General features: G+C 40.5%; 2 protein-coding genes across 2 annotated transcripts; both read right to left on the reverse strand.

Annotated features, from left to right (window-relative positions):
* Positions 1–1085: 1085 nt before the first annotated feature.
* LOC143041094 (uncharacterized) lies at positions 1086–10928 on the reverse strand. The gene is made up of 2 exons (XM_076212795.1): positions 10836–10928; positions 1086–2964 (listed from the first exon to the last, which is right to left on the reverse strand). The coding sequence occupies exon 2, from the start codon at positions 2695–2697 to the stop codon at positions 1315–1317; it is 1383 nt and encodes a 460-aa protein (XP_076068910.1). The 5' UTR covers positions 2698–2964; positions 10836–10928; the 3' UTR covers positions 1086–1314.
* Positions 10929–15939: 5011 nt separating this feature from the next.
* On the reverse strand, positions 15940–16362 carry LOC143041284 (uncharacterized). Its single transcript, XM_076213112.1, has one exon. It carries the CDS (start codon positions 16360–16362, stop codon positions 15940–15942), a length of 423 nt encoding a protein of 140 aa, XP_076069227.1.
* Between the last annotated feature and the right edge of the window lie 1506 nt (positions 16363–17868).

Genomic DNA, 17868 nt, shown 5'->3' on the forward strand with positions numbered 1-17868 from the left:
ATGTTGTTTTGTGTATTCATCTATGTATATGTTTGTGTAATGTTTTGGGTGTGCTTTTTAAGATCCATGTGTCCCACACTGTCTGCCACTTGTGCATGTGGTTTGTGTGTGGCTTGTCCTTGTATTTGAATTCTTTTTGCCTCAGTCAGTTTTTTTTCTTGGTTGCTCGGTGTGGGCACCGAGTGCCGCGGGCCGAGCGATGTGTTAGCAATGTAAATTATAATAATAATTGTATTGTATTATTCTGTGTGTTTTGTTTATATATTATAATACTGTATTATTTTTAGCAAGTGCTGTGAGTGCTTGGTTTTGGATCATTTTGGCGCGAATGTTGGCGTCACTTAGTCTCCTTGTGGTGTTGACGACAGCCACACGCATATCCTATGATTGTGCCTTTTGCTATCTTTAAATATACTGTGCTATAGACTTGTGATTTCATTGCCACCCAGAACAATATGACTAGAAAATGTGAGATATTAAAATGTCTCTGCATTGGTCATACAAGATTAACCCATGGATTCCCATTGAATGATGAAAATGAGCAGTACTGTGATGATTACTTGGTCCCACTGATGATTAGACATTTTCTGGTTGAGTGCCCACCCTGAGAGTTCTGAGACCAGCATTTATCACAGTGTGTTAGCGTGGTATGATTGTATATCATACCATTATTATTGTACATTGTACTGGTGTGTTGCTTATTTGGGGAATTATATGTCCCTCTTTATAAAATTGTCATATGTTTTGTTGTTTGTTGTTTTATTATTTATTGTAATTATGTGTAATCATTGTGTATATTGTAATTATATTGGATATCGCAAATGCAATGCATGTCTGTTCGCCCCAAATTGGCAGCTTGGCGTCAGTTTGGAGCCAGCTCTCTTTGTATTCACACGCATTAGTTGTCAGTGGTATCAGAGATTACAGTGTATTTCCCACCATTTGACTTTCATTTCTTGTAGCCACCCGGTACAACAGTGAAGAGATGGTGATAATAAATACAGTTTGGCTAGATTTTTGGGCACAGATATAGATTGTGATACTGTTTTTAGCCATACTAAAGAACTTCTGAGGAAAATCTAAATTATAAAGGATTGTAATAACTTTAATTAATATATATTAAAGAAGTTGGATATCTAATTGGAAAAATAAATCATTTCTATTTTATCTATTTTCCTGAACAAACATAAATTTTATCTTCATAAAACATTTGTTTTTCTTTTCTCTATAATACTATTTCCCTCAACATTTAATGTAAAATGTATTCAATGTCCATGATCCTAATAGCCATGATGCCAAATAATATTCAACAAATCAATCTCCAGTGTGGGTCATCATGTGACGCTTCAGGGAACCTTTCTGTGAAAAAGTAGAAGTGCACAGGTCACAGCGGAAAGGCTTCTCTCCTGTGTGGGTCATCATGTGACTCTTGAGTTGACATTTAATTGAGAAAGCCACATCACACAGACCACACTGGAAAGGTTTTTCTCCTGTGTGGCTCATCATGTGACACTTGAGTTGACATTTAATTGAGAAAGATTTATTACACAGGTCACACTGGAAAGGCTTCTCTCCTGTGTGGGTCATTATGTGACGTTTGAGGTCACGCTTTTGTGAGAAAGCTTTATTACACAAGTCACACTGGAAAGGCTTCTCGCCTGTGTGAGTCATCATGTGTCGTTTGAGGTGATGCTTTCGTGAAAAAGCAGAATCACACATCTCACACTTGAAAGGCTTTTCTCCTGTGTGGTTCATCATGTGCCATTTGTGGTCATTCTTAGCTGAGAAAGATGTATTGCACAGGTCACACTGGAAAGGCTTCTCTCCTGTGTGGGTCATCACATGATTTTTGAGGACCCTCTTTCGTGAAAAAGACGAATTACACAGTTCACACTTGAAAGGCTTCTCTCCTGTGTGGGTCATCCTGTGTTGATTGAGATTACACTTTTGTAAGAAAGCTTTACTGCACAGGTCACACTGGAAAGGCTTCTTTCCTGTGTGAGTCATCACATGATATTTGAGACTACCTTTAATTGAGAAAGCTGCATCACACAGTTCACATTGGAAAGGCTTCTCTCCAGTGTGGGTCATCACATGATATTTAAGGTCACTCTTTCGTGAATAAGCAGAATCGCACTGGTCACAATGGAAGGGCTTCTCTCCTGTATGGGTCATCATGTGACCCTTAAGGTGACCTTTAACTGAGAAAGCTGCATCACACAGGTTACACTGGAAAGGCTTCTCTCCTGTGTGGGTCATCATGTGATGTTTGAGGCTAATCTTTTGTGAGAAAGCTTTATTGCACAGGTCACATTGAAAAGGCTTCTCTCCAGTGTGAGTCATCATGTGATGTTTGAAGAGACACTTTCGTGAAAAAGCAGAATCACACATCTCACACTTGAAAGGCTTCTTTCCTGTGTGGGTCACCATGTGATGTTTGAGGATACTCTTTTGTGAAAAAGCAGAATTGCACAGGTCACATTGGAAAGGCTTCTCTCCTGTGTGGGTCATCACATGATATCTGAGGCGATTCTTTCGTGAAAAAGCAGAATCACAAAGGTCACACTGGAAAGGTTTCTCTTCTGTGTGGGTCATCATGTGATATTTGAGACGACTTTTTTGTGAAAAAGCAGAATTGCACAGGTCACACTGGAAAGGCTTCTTTCCTGTGTGGGACACCTGAGATAACTCATTCATGAAAAAGCAGAATTCCACAGGTCAAGCTGGAAAGACTTCTCTCTTGTGTGGGTCATGTGATATTTGAGATTAGTCTTTTGTAAGAAAGCTATATTGTCCAGGTCACATTGGAAAGGGTTTTCTCCTGAGTAGCTTATTATGTAATATTTAAGATGACTCATGAGATAGCTGTGCCACACATGTCACACCAGATCCTCTTCATTGTATGACAAATATATTGAATTTATGGATAGTTCTTCCAGAGAAATACTGATAGTTACCCTCATCCTGAAAAAAATTAATTATAAGATTAACATCTAACTCTTTGAGGTTGTAACAGGATTGTAAATGTTTCATACACAAACCAGTTCATACTCAAGTCCCTTTGTACCCAAACAGACCCTTTGTACATGCCCCCTTCAATAAAACATGTAAAAACACTACCATATATGGTGCTATGACATATTTCATACTACTTTTTTCATGGAAATGTGTTAAAAATCATCCAATAGCTACATATGCCACCATGATAAGAAAGACCTCCTCTAGGAAGGTTAATCCAGTTCATCTCACTCGTCTGACTCAAATAAGTGATCCACGTAACATTGTTTAAGATACACTGGTAAGTGGTGTATGTTTGTTATTGTTTAATTTATAAGGAAACATAATAAATTGACCTTATCTAAGAAACTATAGAGGTCCTATCCATACTTTTTCTTGTCACAGACGGGATAGATTAAAATAAATGCATAGAGGGTTGAGAGAGAAATATCAGTGGTATTGGGAGATCTCAATGCTAGACTAGAAGATAAACCAATAGATGGAGTGGCTGGGAAGTGTGGAGTTCCAGGAAAAAATTGTAATGGAGAGTTGATGGTGGAAATGTGTTTAGAGAGTTGATGACAGTTAACATAGTGTTTAGGAAAATAGTTAAGCATAAGTATACATGAGAGAGGGTGGTAGATGGAAGGGTGGTTGATAGGGCTTATGGACTATACTCATATAGTGATATCCAAGAGAAGTGTAGGAGGAGTCTTGGATGTACATGTTCTTTGGGGAAAGAGTGGGGGAATATCAGATCATTTTTTGGTGGAGGGTAAGTTGAGAGTGGAGGATATATGGAGAAAGAGAAAAAGGACAGAAGGTAGGGAAGTGTTTAGAGTAAACTGCTTAAATGAGTAGGAAAAGGAGTACGAGAAGAAGCTGAGAGAAGAGTGGGAGGAGGTGAAGGATAGAGTAGAGGTAGGAGTGGAGGAGGAATGGGGTTGTTTCAAGGAGGGAGTAATAAGGTGTGCAAAGATGGTGTGTGGAACAAGGAGGATGGGAGGGAATAGAAGGAAGGATAGTGAGTGGTAGGATGATGAAGCAAAGAAGGTTGTAGAAGAGAAGAAAAGTGTATTCAAGGACTGGTTGCAAAATAGGACATGAGAAACATAAGAGAGGTATAAAAAAAAGGAGAAAAGTAAAACATAAGATAAAGGAGGCAAAAAGGAGAGTAGATGTAAAATGGGGGAAGAGTATGAAAAAAAATGGAAGGAAATTAAAAGAGAAAGGGGAGGCAAATCAAGTAGAGAACAGGTAAAAGGTGCAGATGAAGAGATGATAACAGGAGAGGCAGCAGTAAGAGGAACATGGGTAGAGTATTTTAGGGAGTTGCTAAATATGAAGGAGGATAGGGAGGGAACAGTGGGAGGTGCTCTAAAGATTACAGTGATGGATGAGGAAAATAGGAGAGAAATAAGAAAAGATGAGGTGAAAGCAGTTATCAAAATTATGTAAAACAGGTAAGGATTATGGGAGGGTTTTGATTGAGATGATTAGAAAAGGAATAGAGGTAGTAACTGGTGAGAAACAGTGGGTTTATGAAAGGTACAGGTTGTGTGGATCAGGTATTTGTGATAAGACAGATATGTGAAAAAGTTTTAGCAAAGGGTAAGGATATTTTTTGGACCTTCATGGATTTGGAAAAGGCTTAAGACAAGGTAGACAGGAAGACACTCTGCGAGGTTTTGCCTATTTTTCATTACCCTTTTTAATCCCCAAAGGCATTTACTTGCCTGATCTTTTGGAATGAGCTGTACAACTGTATTGTCAGATGTCCATGATAAAGAGAGGGATTTTAGCTAATGTCAGAGATGAAACTCCAGGGATGAAAAACACTATCAACATGAAGAGTAAAAAACTACAAGACAGAAGATTTCATTTGTAATGCCCCTTCTCAATTAATATATATATATATATATATATATATATATAAATATATATATATATATATATATATATATATATATATATATATATATATATATATACATATATATATATATATTTTTTTTTTTCATCTTCTATCAGTTGGCTTAAGATTATTTTTTTACAATTTGTCAAACACATGTGGAAAAATAATTTCAAGCATGCTCAACACACTGCTGAACTAAGAGTGTTATACACCATCATTTACTATTTCTAATTAATCTTTCAGAAAAGTATTTTGCATGGTTGTGTCCCTATTTAAGGGATATGGCATTAGACTAATTTTCTATTCAACATTTACTTTTGATGTTTTTCTTATCTATATACAATTTCAATGTCTGTCAACATATACCAACAGTGAGCTGTGAAGACAAGAAAACATGAAGTAACAATTCACTGTATGTTGTTTAAGGAAGTGTTGCTGTCGAGACCAATTTTTTTTTTTTTTTTTTTTTGTGCATCATTATGTAACTTATTTCTTATATGATGAAGCCAAATAAGAAGAACCAATTGCTTGCTGCTATGGCCAAGGCAAAGCTTATGAGTTTATCATGAGGCAAGCAATAACTCACACGCATTGCCTGATGACGCAGAGTTGGTGAGTGATACTTCCATTGATCAGCTGTTAAAGCTTATCACTTCCACACCCATGACTTCTACAGCCTCCACAGCCTTTGCAGAATGTATCTTGCCTCCTCATAAAAGGAAAAGATTCTTCCACAATGACAGGGTGAATAAGGGTGAATATGAATTTTTAGTGGGGATAAAAGACTTCTCTAGAGAAGGCAGAAAAGAGGAAACTGAAGGTTTATTGTAGACCAACTGCTCACAGCTTCCTAAAGAGGTGCATAAAGGACAAGACTCAACCCCAGTGAGTTGCCACACAGTTGTATATGGAACATCTGCCCAAAAGTCAAAAGCCTCAGCAAGCAAATCCTGGATTTTGGCACTGCCCAGGCAGAGATCAGCAACAATACTGGATATGTAGAAGGCTACCTGACTTAAACCTGACTTCACAAGAGCCAATTCTCGAAAGCTGAAGAAATACTTAGGACAACTGGTCACATATGATGCCAGCCCAGAGGACAATAACAGGGGTCTGCTGTCCAGATGAAACGTATAGTGGGGTCAGGTGAGCAGTCAGCATGGAGGTCATTAGCACAATCAGGGGTCTGATCCAAGGTCAAGTCATGGAGGAAGGTATGATATCCCCAGGTGAGGTCACATACCAGCTAAACCCTGAGATCAATAGCAGGGTCAGTGGTCTAGATGAAGTGTACAGTAACCTGTTATTATTATGTGTGCTCAGTGTAAATTTCCCCTCAAACTAATAAGGACATATACTAATACTCCCAAATGGATAATGAATAGGCTGAAAAATGAGATCAGAATTAAAAAGGGATTTACGTCATAATAAAAAATGGGGAAACATACCTTAGATCTATGCATAATGATATGATTTGACTAATTAAAAAGAACACGCGCACAGCTAAACACACATACATACATGTACCAAGGGCTTTTTCCCCCTTACAAGGGAGGTAGCCAAAGTCAAAGGCATAAATCCACTCCCACACATTTCATCCCCACATACTCCACTCCCATTCACCAACCCTCCCTCCCTCTTTTCTTGGCTCCTCCTGGATGACAGGCCATCCCTGCATCTCACCCACTGCACTGGGTCACAAGCAATGCAGTAAGACATAGCACATCCACAGCAAGGCTGCTTCATTTAATTAGTGATCCTCCTCTCTGTCCCCTCATGCAGAAAAAGAGAAGATGGGGAGAAATCCCTTCAACCTGTGTCAAAATATCATTCACACATATTCCCTCATACCCCTATCCCCCACCCAATCCCTTCCATGCATCATAGCATCATCCATACATAACCATTCTTTACTCACCCATATCTTCTGTCTTCTCCCTTCCTTCCTGAACAGACATTCCACTCTTTCCCAATGCCCCTAATACTCCATCCATCTATCTCATCATTGGTTGCCCCTTCATGTTCACTCCTTCCACCTCTGCCTTCCACACTTCTTTTATTAATCTTTCTTCATTCATTTTTTCTGTGTCCAAACCATCCCAATAATCTTTCATCAACCCTATCTCCCAACTCCTTTTCCACCCCCACTCTCCTTATCTTCTCATTTCTCACATTATCAAGCCTAGTAACCCCTACCATACTTCTCAGGCATTTCATCTCAAACACATTTAAACTCATCTTATGTCTTATCAGCTAAACATAACTAAAACATTTAGGTTCCCAGACAAGTGAAATTCAACCCAAAGCTAGCTAACATTACTCCCATATTCAAAAAGGGTTACAAAAAGAATCCAAAATAACTACAGGCCTATAAGCTTGACTTCAATCGTAGGAAAAATTATGGAAACTATCATCAGATGAAAGCTCAAACAATACATGAGTTCAAATCTAAATATGATCATTGGAAATCAAAGATATAGATTAAGTTGGGACCATACATGAATTTGAGTCTGGGTATGTTACAAAAATTGAGAACAGGAGACTGGAACCAATGAGCATTGTTCCTTTCCTGTATACTACCAAGATATTTTATTGAGATACTAAGGAAAATTTAAGATGAAAGGAAAGAGACTTCTTGTTTTCTATTTTATCAATGTTTTCCATCATGTGCCATGTAACTGAATGTGAATAATAATTTTAAATAACTGTATTCAATTTGCTGTTTTCTCATTAAGGATCCCTTTTGTAGAATTGAGGTATTAATTTACCTAGTTGTATTTTACAGGAAAAGACCTATGCTCATAGTGAGCTGCTTTTGTATCTTTCAGTACCCAGTTTGATCTTAAATTCTTGTATAGTTTCTGCACTCACTGTTTCCCCATTCAATTTGTTCCAGATATGTACCGCTCAGTGTGGGAAGCTATTCTTTTTCAGATCTCTTCTGTAACTATCCTTTTTAATTTTTTTCATGTCCTCTTGTTTTTCTTTCATACCACATTAGTAAATCATCTCTACCAAGAACTTCCATCCCTTTCATAATTCTGTAGATGGTTAGTAAATCTCCTCTTTCTCTTCTTTGTTCCACGGCTGGTAGTTCAAGTTTGGCCAATCTTTGTTTGTATGTCAATTTGGAGAGCATTGTTGCCATCTTTGTCGTTGCTCTTTGAATTATTTCTAATTTCTTTATGTTCTTTTTAGTACTGGGTGTCCATAGTATTGCAGCATACTTCAATCTTGGTCTTATCAATGTAACTATTATTTTCTTTACTATTTCTTCATCCATGTACTCAAAGGCCACTTTCATTGATCTCAGTACATTGAATGTTTCTCTGACTATTCTGGTGATATGTTTGTCTGGTGCCATGTCTTTGCTGATAGTTACTCCTTGGGCCCTTTCTGAGTTTACTTTTTTAACTTCCTTTGTACCAATTTTATTTTGTCCCAATCTTCTATTTTTGCTTTTTCCAAATTCCATTATACTACATTTCTTGATGCTGAAATTCACTTCACACTTTTGACTCCATTCCCAGACTTTGTCCAGGTCTTTTTGTAGTGATTTACAATCTTCTGTACTTACTCTCTTTTGTAGTTTTGCGTCATCTGCAAAGTTCTATAACATTCCACACCTTCATCCATGTCATTTATATATATGGCAAACATTATCAGAGCTAATACTTAACCTTGTGGGACTCCACTTATCATTTCTTCACAGGTCAAGTGGGGAATGACTCTTGAGTGACTGGAATTTAGGCGACTGACAAAACAGCTAAGACCAAACCATAACTAACTATAGCCTAATATTGGGTAATTCTAAATTGGAATGATTAAACAATGGAAAAGTGATTCACAAATATTTTGAAGTCCCATCCCTTCCCCCTATTTGATTCACCGAGTTTGGGGAGAGGAGATTGATTGCCCTCCCAAACACACTGGCACAATGTATGTACTTTGGATTGATCCTCATCTGATATGGAATTTCATTTTGAAGTAATTTAATATCACTGGAAATTACCATCCTACCCCACCGCATGTGACATGATACAGCATAAGTCCTCTTGCCACATATTTTATAATACACATGGTTATACTGTCAATATAAACATTATGTCACTAACAAATAACTGTCCAATTGATTATACACAAATGACTGACCCTAGTCACCCTGCACCCATGGTGATTGTGGTAAAAAAAATACCAAAGATTCTTCCAACTAGCCTAAATCAAAGTTTATGTAAAGAAAAGAAGCCACATAAATCCACATATAGCCAAACTGAGCCATGCAGCAAACTGGCTTGAAGCAAACATGCCATGTAGCAAAACAATTGCAATATAAGAAAAAGGATATTAGAACAGTAGGAAATATCATAGTTTCTAAGATGGTACCAAGACTACAAAATCTATGTTATGAAGAGAGATTAAAGTGACTAGACCTCACAATGATGGCATATCTCAGATGGCAAGGAGACATGGTATACACAAAATCTTGAATCAATGGTGTAATCTTTCAGTCATCTAAATTGAAGAAGGACTCAACAAGGGACAACAGAAGGAAGATCTTTAAACCAAGATGGAGAACTAGACTGAGACAAAGCATGTTCCACATCAGGTTATTTGATGTGTGGAACAGGCATCCCAACAATGTTAACAGGTGTCCCAAGAGTGGAGGACACCAAGATAAGAGGGAGGGAGGAGGGTGGAGGGGAGTGGAATATATAGGAAATGGAATGGGTAGGAGTGGTTTCTATGCCTTTTTCTTTTTGGCTGCCCCCCATGTAGGGGGAAAAAGCTTTTGGTATATGTATGTAAAATACATGAACGTAGTATGCTATTTTCTTGGTGGAAATAAATCAAAAGAACCTTGCTACAAGCATATCTACTAACAGACGAAGCCACTAGGATATGGTACGGACTCCATGCTGTTGTCTGTCTAGTCCAGTCACTGTCAGTTAGACAATGGCTTTCACATTGTGGACTGGGTGTTCTCCGACTCTAGGTGACATTAATAAGAACTGTTACAAAGTCCTCTGTGAGGGGCACCGTCCTAGCCTTCCGATAGAGAGGAGTTTGTGACGTTAATCCATATCATCATCACAAAGACATTAGGGTTTACTTGCACTTTATGAGAGAACATGGGGTTCTGCCATCGTCTGTTAACTGTCAGAGGTACAATAATAATCAGGCCATCAGCATTCATGACAACAACAACAACCCAGATGATCTATAGAATTTAAGGTACCAAATTGCTACATATAGGTTAGGTTATGTAGGTTAGGTTTGGTTAGGTAGGACAGGTTAGGTTAGGTTAGAATAGATGAATTCATCATCCTTTCATTTGTTCGACCTCGACACCTATCAAACCAAACATGGCATACCATTCAACCGCCACGACTTTGTTCATTAGTAAATTGGTTTTAGCAACTTTTTTGTTATTGATTTCTGCCAAGAAAATTGCATATTAAATTGTTGTATTATAATTTACAAAATAAATTATTAATTTGCTATTGCTATATCGCATAGGTGAGCACAACTAAAAATTTACCAAAATATCTATATTTTCTATGGAATGGTTAGGTTAAATTAGGTTAGGAGCTACTGAGCAACATGTTTCATGTTTAATACAGTTAATGCTTGCATGAGTCTGGAATTTTACCCAGAATGACAAGAGCTATCAGATGATACAGGCAAGAACTGCAGCTGTATGACTGGTAAACATCTTTAAAAATACCCACCCATTTATCCTAACTTATTACTATATGATTGCTCAGATCGGGCTTTTTTTAGTCACCCCTAGTATTATAATCATTACATGTAATTTTATTTAGTCTATAATCTTATTTGTTGATTACTTAATTTGTATTGGCAATGGAATAAATTACTTATAAAATTATTGTATACTGAAAAACAAACTAAACTAAACACTCACGAATGTCAAGCGCACGCGTTCACACAATACAAACACGAAATCTAGATACGAATTTCTTAAACCCTGAATGTGACATCTCTTGACGTGTCGGGCTATGACGTCATATATAAACAAACAATAGAAAACGGTGGAGTAGGTTTTCTTTTTTCTGTGGTTAGAGAAAATGGAGAGACGTAGGACGTGAGCAAGTCGTCAAGATTACTAAGTATAGCATAGTTATCACAACTAACACCACATTCGGACGAAAGAAAGAGTTACGTAAGCGAAACTATACATTTCGATTGCTAACTGTAATCCTCTTCAGTAGTACAAAGTGGAAGGAGGATGCTATCTTAAATACTAAATAGCAACCTCTTACAAAATAAAGGGAACATGGAAAATTATAAACGTCACTACCCCATGTTCCCTTTCATTTGTAAGAGGTTACTATTTAAGATAGCATCTTCCTTCCACTTTGTACTACTGAAGAGGATCGCAGTTAGCAATCGAAGTATATAGTTTCGCTTACGCAACTCTTTCTTTCGTCCGACTGTGGCGTCAGTTGTGATTTACGAATGTGTTACTACATTTTCACCAGTTAGCATGGTTATGTTAAATTCAACATAATTTTAGATAGATAGATAGAGATAGATAGACTTTATTTGGCAATAAATCAATGTACATGAAGTGCAAATAATGACAAGAACACATAGTTCGAAATAATAAATGTAAATTGCCGAGGATAACACAAAAAGCATGAACGCTTATTTCCATTGTGGTCCTCATCAGGTAATTTTTCTACATTAAGTCACACGGACAAACATACATAGGGGGTTGAGGGGACCAGAGACACTCATGAGTAATACCAGTCAGTACACATATGACACATAAACATTGTTATAGTTTTGCTAATATTACTGAAATGTTTGTACACATAGGAACATTGAGTCCAAATATTTGAGCACCATCCAAAAGGAACATTGCATTAAGCAAAGGAACAACAAAATAATGTTAAACTGTAACAAAACAGTATGAGTGAGTACTATATCGGAGTAGTACCATTAATAATATACTGCATTTTTCTACATCTGTATCAACATGTATGAGTGAGTACTATATCAGAGTAGGACCATTAATGATATACTACAATATTCTACATCTGTAACAACATGTAGTTATAGTGAATCCTACACTGCAGCTAGGGTTACCTATTAATTAAATCTAACATTTTACCTGAATCTCAGGACGGAGTGGGCAATTACTATGAGTAGTACATTATAACCTGAAGCACCAGAGGTACGGTACAGGGAACCAGTACTCGAATGAGTAAAACAACAAGGAGAATGAGGAAAGAGGTCAGATCATAACTGTTCTCGGAACCTACCTGAGACATATGCCATATTATGACTGGCAAAACAAAGGTGGAAACCAATTTGTAAACATCAATCATTGTTATGCTGAACTAAACTTCTGAAAAAAGGGGGGGAGGGGAGGTCAGAAACAGTTATGAGTGAACGCAGATATGGATGGTATTACTCATGGAATCAGGTATTCCTCACTAAGCTAGTAGTACACAAAATCAAGGCTGTTCTCTGTCCATAGCTGAGACATATAGTAACCCTTGACTTTTTTCTGGAAGGTAACCTTGCTATTTGTCTTCTTAATGGACACAGGTAGTGAGTTCCATAGTTGAGCACCTGTGAAGTGAAAACTGTTTTTGGTGAAGGGACCTGCATGAGGTACAATAAGAGACTCTTGACTGTTCCGGGTTCGATTCTCAGCCGATAATGTAAAATTACAGCTCACATATGAGGGAGCAGAATTATGAATGACATTGTAAACCTGGTTTAGTTTCAGCTGCATTTAGCACAAATGCTTAAAAAGTAGGACGAAATAAACTTGAGACACAAAGAAAAAAAGAAAAGTTATGGTGTGAATATGGCACGGATGGAATCGTAACGGAGGTAAATTCACGGAACAACGTCTCTGTCGAGGGAGTGCCGCTGCATATCTTGGATCTTCGTCGTGTGGTGAATAACGGAGAAGACGAGGAAGAAAGTCACGACGTGGTGGTGAATGACGGGGCGGTGTCGTGGAGACCCCGCCGTGACATGCGTCTTCCAAGATGGCTACAGGACTATGAAGAAGGAGACGAAGAATAGGTTGATCTCGAGATCAAGGGGGCTTGTGGTGTGAATGTAGTGAATGTGGCACGGACGGGGACGCGCGGTTGGCACCCCTGGGGGTGGGGGGTCAAAAGGCGCGCGGAGTTGGTGACCCCAGAAAGGGGAAATGCCCGCGCGTCGATGTGGGTGACAGTGTATAGCAAGGACCACGGGTGTGTGAATGTGTGTGAGAGAGCATGACGAAGGTGGGAGACGTGCAGAGGGGGTCGTATTAGAAGTTAGACGGTAGGAAAATTAGCATAGAGACCGTGCTGTGTGTGTCCAAGGAGGATTAAGGACTGACGCAGAAGGAACCACAGAAACGGGATTTCTATCGAAAACAAGTCGGTAAATCACTTTTCCCAACCACAGAAGCAAAACATAAGATAAAGTAGGAAAAATGAGAGCAGGTGTAAAATGGGGGAAGAATATGACAGATTTTTTTTTAAGTAATAAAAATATTTTTTGGAAGGAATATAACTCCTCTTGCACGAGACGGGCCGTATTAATTACCGACAATTACCGTCAACTCTGATGATTTTCATTTAGTTAATACTGGCATAAATTATCAGTGTTATATTTTATCGTATTTGTCAGTCTGATATTTAGTGCTATACAGGAGCAAGCAAGCTGGGTAGGATGAACACCCGTGTACGTTAACATGAGTTGATGGCAATAGCAGCTATCTTGTCCCGTAAAATTGCACTTTTCTATGTACGAGCAGTTAAGGTGACGGCCGTCCCGTTAGAATTGCAGCGCCCGTGTTACCGGCGAACAAGGCGACATGGGCGGAGGTACTCGCAGCCAATCCAAGGTGGGCGTTGAGGGTGTGGGGTCCATGGGGTCCTTACCGTAGATTGCAAGTCTGCTGACACTGGGTGAGGCGGGCGACCTGCGGCAGTAGTACTGGGCGGGTGGGCGTGCGTCTGAAAGGTTTCAGCTGACATGGAGTCTCCCCCTCGGGCGTCGTTGCGCAGATACTTCTCGAGAACTCCGGGATCCACAGTCGGCGCAAGTTGATGTCTTGAAGATTTTAGAACACGGCCCAACAACAGCAACAGGATTTCGTGAGCTTTTACAATACTGTAGAAAGGACGCGGCACGGCAGAAGCTACAGGATTTTGTGCACCAGATAACGTGAAAGGAGTTTTACCCGGTAGTAGCACAGGACTTAGCGTCTGGCCCGGCGGCAGGACAGGTCTTACAGAGGCAAGGGACTTAGTGTTTGGCCCGGCAGCAGCATCAGGACTTGTAGACGTTGGACACTTTTGGTCTGACCCGGGCACAGCATCAGGACTAACCCCGATTTTTTTTTTTTTTTTTTTTTTTTTTAATGAGTACGGGGGAGGGGTCCGATTTAAGGACTGTCTTTTAGTTTCCCAGTTTTTTGGTGTTTGGTGTGTTGTAATTAGCAGGGGTTGCTAGATAGTTTGGGGGTACTAGTGTGTGCCACTAGTCCGTCTCCGGGAAGAGGGCGGGCGTTAGGGGCCGCCAGTGGCGTTATAACAAATGTCCAACTGGTGAGGTGGAGATTAGGTGGACCGCCATGATGATGTTGTGGTTGGTGGTTGAATATGATTTTGACATTCTTGATGGTTCTCTCCTAGGAGGATCCGCAGCGGCTGTAAATGGTTACGAAGGATGGGGCATAAGAATATGCAGTGAAGGAAAGAGACCAGCTCCGTCCCGCAGGCACAGACGGTCTTCAAAAAGCGGGTTTGTCAGTGGTTGACACGTATTCTTGAGATGAGGTGAAGAATGTGGGTTGGAAGCGGAGAAGGGTGGGTCCATAAGGTTCCCGTACTGCAGATCTTGATGGACCAACCACGGGTAGCGGCAGTCTCGGCGTATTCATCTGACCAGAGATCCCATGTGGCTTTTTTTTTTTTTTTTTTTTTTTTTTTTTTTTTTTTTTTTTTTTTTTTTTTTTTTTTGTCACTTGTTGAGAACCTAAGATGCAATCCTCTTCAGAGGTTAGGACCTCTCGTTTGGCGGCTCGGTTGGCCATCTCGTTTCCATGGATGCCTAAATGGGAGGGTACCCACTGGAAACGATGACGGAGGCCGCGTCGTGTGATTTCCTCTGCAAGAATTAGGATTTCCTTAAGGATTTCCGGTCTTGCAATAATCACTTTGTATTACATCTAGGCTGGACTGGGAGTCCGACAGGACGACTACTTGCGTTGGGGGACAGGGAGAGCTTTAACTTTAGTCAAAGCCTCCCTGATGGCGACGAGTTCGGCAGTTAGGATGGTTGTGGGTGGAGGCTTCACTTCAAAGTGCTCTCGCGTGGGCTCGAGGAACAGTCCTGCTCCTGTTCTACTGTCGCTGAGCACCGATCCGTCTGAGAAGATCTTGAAGTCGTCTGCATACTCCTTAGCCAGTAGTTCACAGGTACAGGTGGAGATTTTGTGTAAGTGTGGGGGGTACTCTTTGGGTACTCCAGGGACGTTGGTTCGTAACTCCGGTGGCTTCATGATCCAGGGTGGGTATGGTCAACTTGGGCTTGGGGGACACGGAGGCGGTCGGCTGGCTCTATTCCCGCTCTCAGCCAAAGATCGGAGACAGAGGAGACCAGACCATGTCTTGGCACATTAGGTGGGGCTGGGTTCCAGTCTCCGCCTAATTCAGTATCCGTGGAGTTAGGTACCCTCGTTGAACTGAAGAGGTACCTGCGGGTGTCTCTCTTCAGGCGATGCTAAAGTGGGAGGATTCCGACTTCGCAGTATACTTACTCCAGAGAGACAAACTGCGGAAGTTCGAATCCTAGTCTAAACGCTTGGCACTCGACTGTAGCCATGCGGCGGATGGCCGACAATGGCAGGTCGTGCAGAGATTGTGCGCCAAACAGAGGGCGGGAGCGGATTAAACTCTGGGTGAGGTGGATAAGTGTTTCTCTGCGCTGGGCCCATGGTTCCTGTCGGACGGCCCGATTGAGGTTAAGGGCACGCCTGGCATTGTTTATAGCTTGTTGGACCTGATTGGTCCAGCGACCATCTTTTTGAAAACGACGCCCAGGTACCTGACTGAAGGTGAGGGGGACACTTCTGTGCCGCAGATGCTGAGGACGTTCCAGGTTAGGTAGTGGCCTCTGTTATAGCCAGGAAGGTACACAGGTATGTACACTGTTTTGTTTGGTGAGAAGAGAAAGCCGAGGCTTTCGATGTGGTGGACAACACTGTCTACTTGACTTTGGAAGAGGCGGAGTTCTCCCTTGTGTTGGGCAGAGTCCTTCTTCGGACGTCTATGCCTAGATCGGCGCCATACGGCTATATCGTCGGCATAGGTGGTAATGGTGGTGTCCTTCCTCAGTCCTTTCCCGATGTCGGCTAGGATTAGGGCGAAGAGAGTGGGTGCCACCACTGAGCCTTGGGGGACTCCCATGTCGACGGTCGTTCGCCCGCTCAGGACTCCCTTCCAGAGCACTATTATTGAGCGGCCGGAGAGGAAGGAACGAAGGAATACAGCGCTGGGGAAGAATTCGACAGGTTTAAGCTTCAGCAGAAGTTTGACGTGCCAGACGGTGTCAAATACAATGCAGCAAGACACAGTACATCCGCAAGGCCGCTTCATTTAATCGGCGACCCCACTCTCTGTCCCCTCATGCAGAAAAAGACAGAGAGAATCCCCTTTAGGCTGCACCAAAATATCATTCACATATCAGCACCCTATACCCCCCATCCTCAATACCTCCCTTCCTTGCATAACAGTATCATCCATACACATTCTCCACTCATCCCTATCTCTTTCCTTCTCCCTTCCTTGCTCAACAGACATTCCCCTCTTGCTCAGCTTCCCCTTCACCCCATCCATCCATCTCATCCTCAGCCATCCCCACAAGTTCACTCCCTCCATCTCTGCCTTGCCTTCCACACCTTTTACTAATTTTTATCACTCATTCTTTCCATGTCTCCAAACCATCCCAATAATCTTTCACTAGCTCTATCTGCCATCTCCTTCTCCACTTTCACTTTTCTCCATCCAACCTAGTAACCCCTACTGTAATTCTCAGACATTCCATTTCAAACACATTAGCTTTTCCCCTTTTCCTTTCTTAAATTCCAAATCTCTACTCCATGCAATGCCGTCAGCACAATCACCCCTTCCTACAATCTCCTCTTTGCATCCATTCCCAGATGCCTATTTCTCATGACACTTTTTAATCCCCTAAGGTATTTATGAGCTTCTCTTAATATGTATTTTACCTCCACCTCTATTCCTCCTTTTAGACTTGCTTTCAGCTCACCGTCACCCTTTACCATTGTAGATCTCATCACCTTACTTTTACCCACATTTACCTTCAATTTTCTCCTGAAAAAACACTTTTAGAATTTGAGAAATGTTGGGTGATTACCTAACAGAGGTTTGATTATATAGAACCAATTCATTAATTTTATGTCCTCATTTTTTTTGCCATCTTGGATTTTGGGTCAAGTACTGATCAGATCTGAACTTTACTGACACCAGTGGATTACTCACCCCTCAAAATTATGGACTAGAACCAACTGTTACTATCACAATTACTGATGAAGTTATAGCCGTTTTAATCATTTCAAACCCCAGTTGGCAGCCACCTTGATAATGACTGTTTTAACCCATTTCTGGATGTTCGATCTCAGTAGACTTTTTTTTGTTAATCAGTGTATTCAGTAGGAATAAGAACTACTGAAGAAAGCTTTTTGTTGATTCTTTTTTTTTTTTCACAAAATGACCAGTCTGGAGACTTTGAGGAGATTACCTTGGTATAGATAACATCATAGCCTAAATAAAGAGTCTCATGCATATCAAGAACTACCAACAAGATGGTATTCCACAAGGCAGTGTGTTTATTGTAACTCTTTTTGCATTAGCAATGGGGTTCCAGATGTTATCCCTGATGTATTAAGTATA

This window comes from Oratosquilla oratoria, chromosome 30 (assembly GCF_046742065.1).
Source record: "Oratosquilla oratoria isolate Oo_2021 chromosome 30, ASM4674206v1, whole genome shotgun sequence".
Classification (NCBI taxonomy): domain Eukaryota; kingdom Metazoa; phylum Arthropoda; class Malacostraca; order Stomatopoda; family Squillidae; genus Oratosquilla; species Oratosquilla oratoria.

Excerpts from the sequence above, each read along its gene's own strand:
- LOC143041094 (XM_076212795.1), bottom strand. The coding sequence starts at position 2,697 with ATGAATGAGTTATCTCAGGTGTCCCACACAGGAAAGAAGCCTTTCCAG.
- LOC143041284 (XM_076213112.1), bottom strand. The coding sequence starts at position 16,362 with ATGGGAGTCCCCCAAGGCTCAGTGGTGGCACCCACTCTCTTCGCCCTA.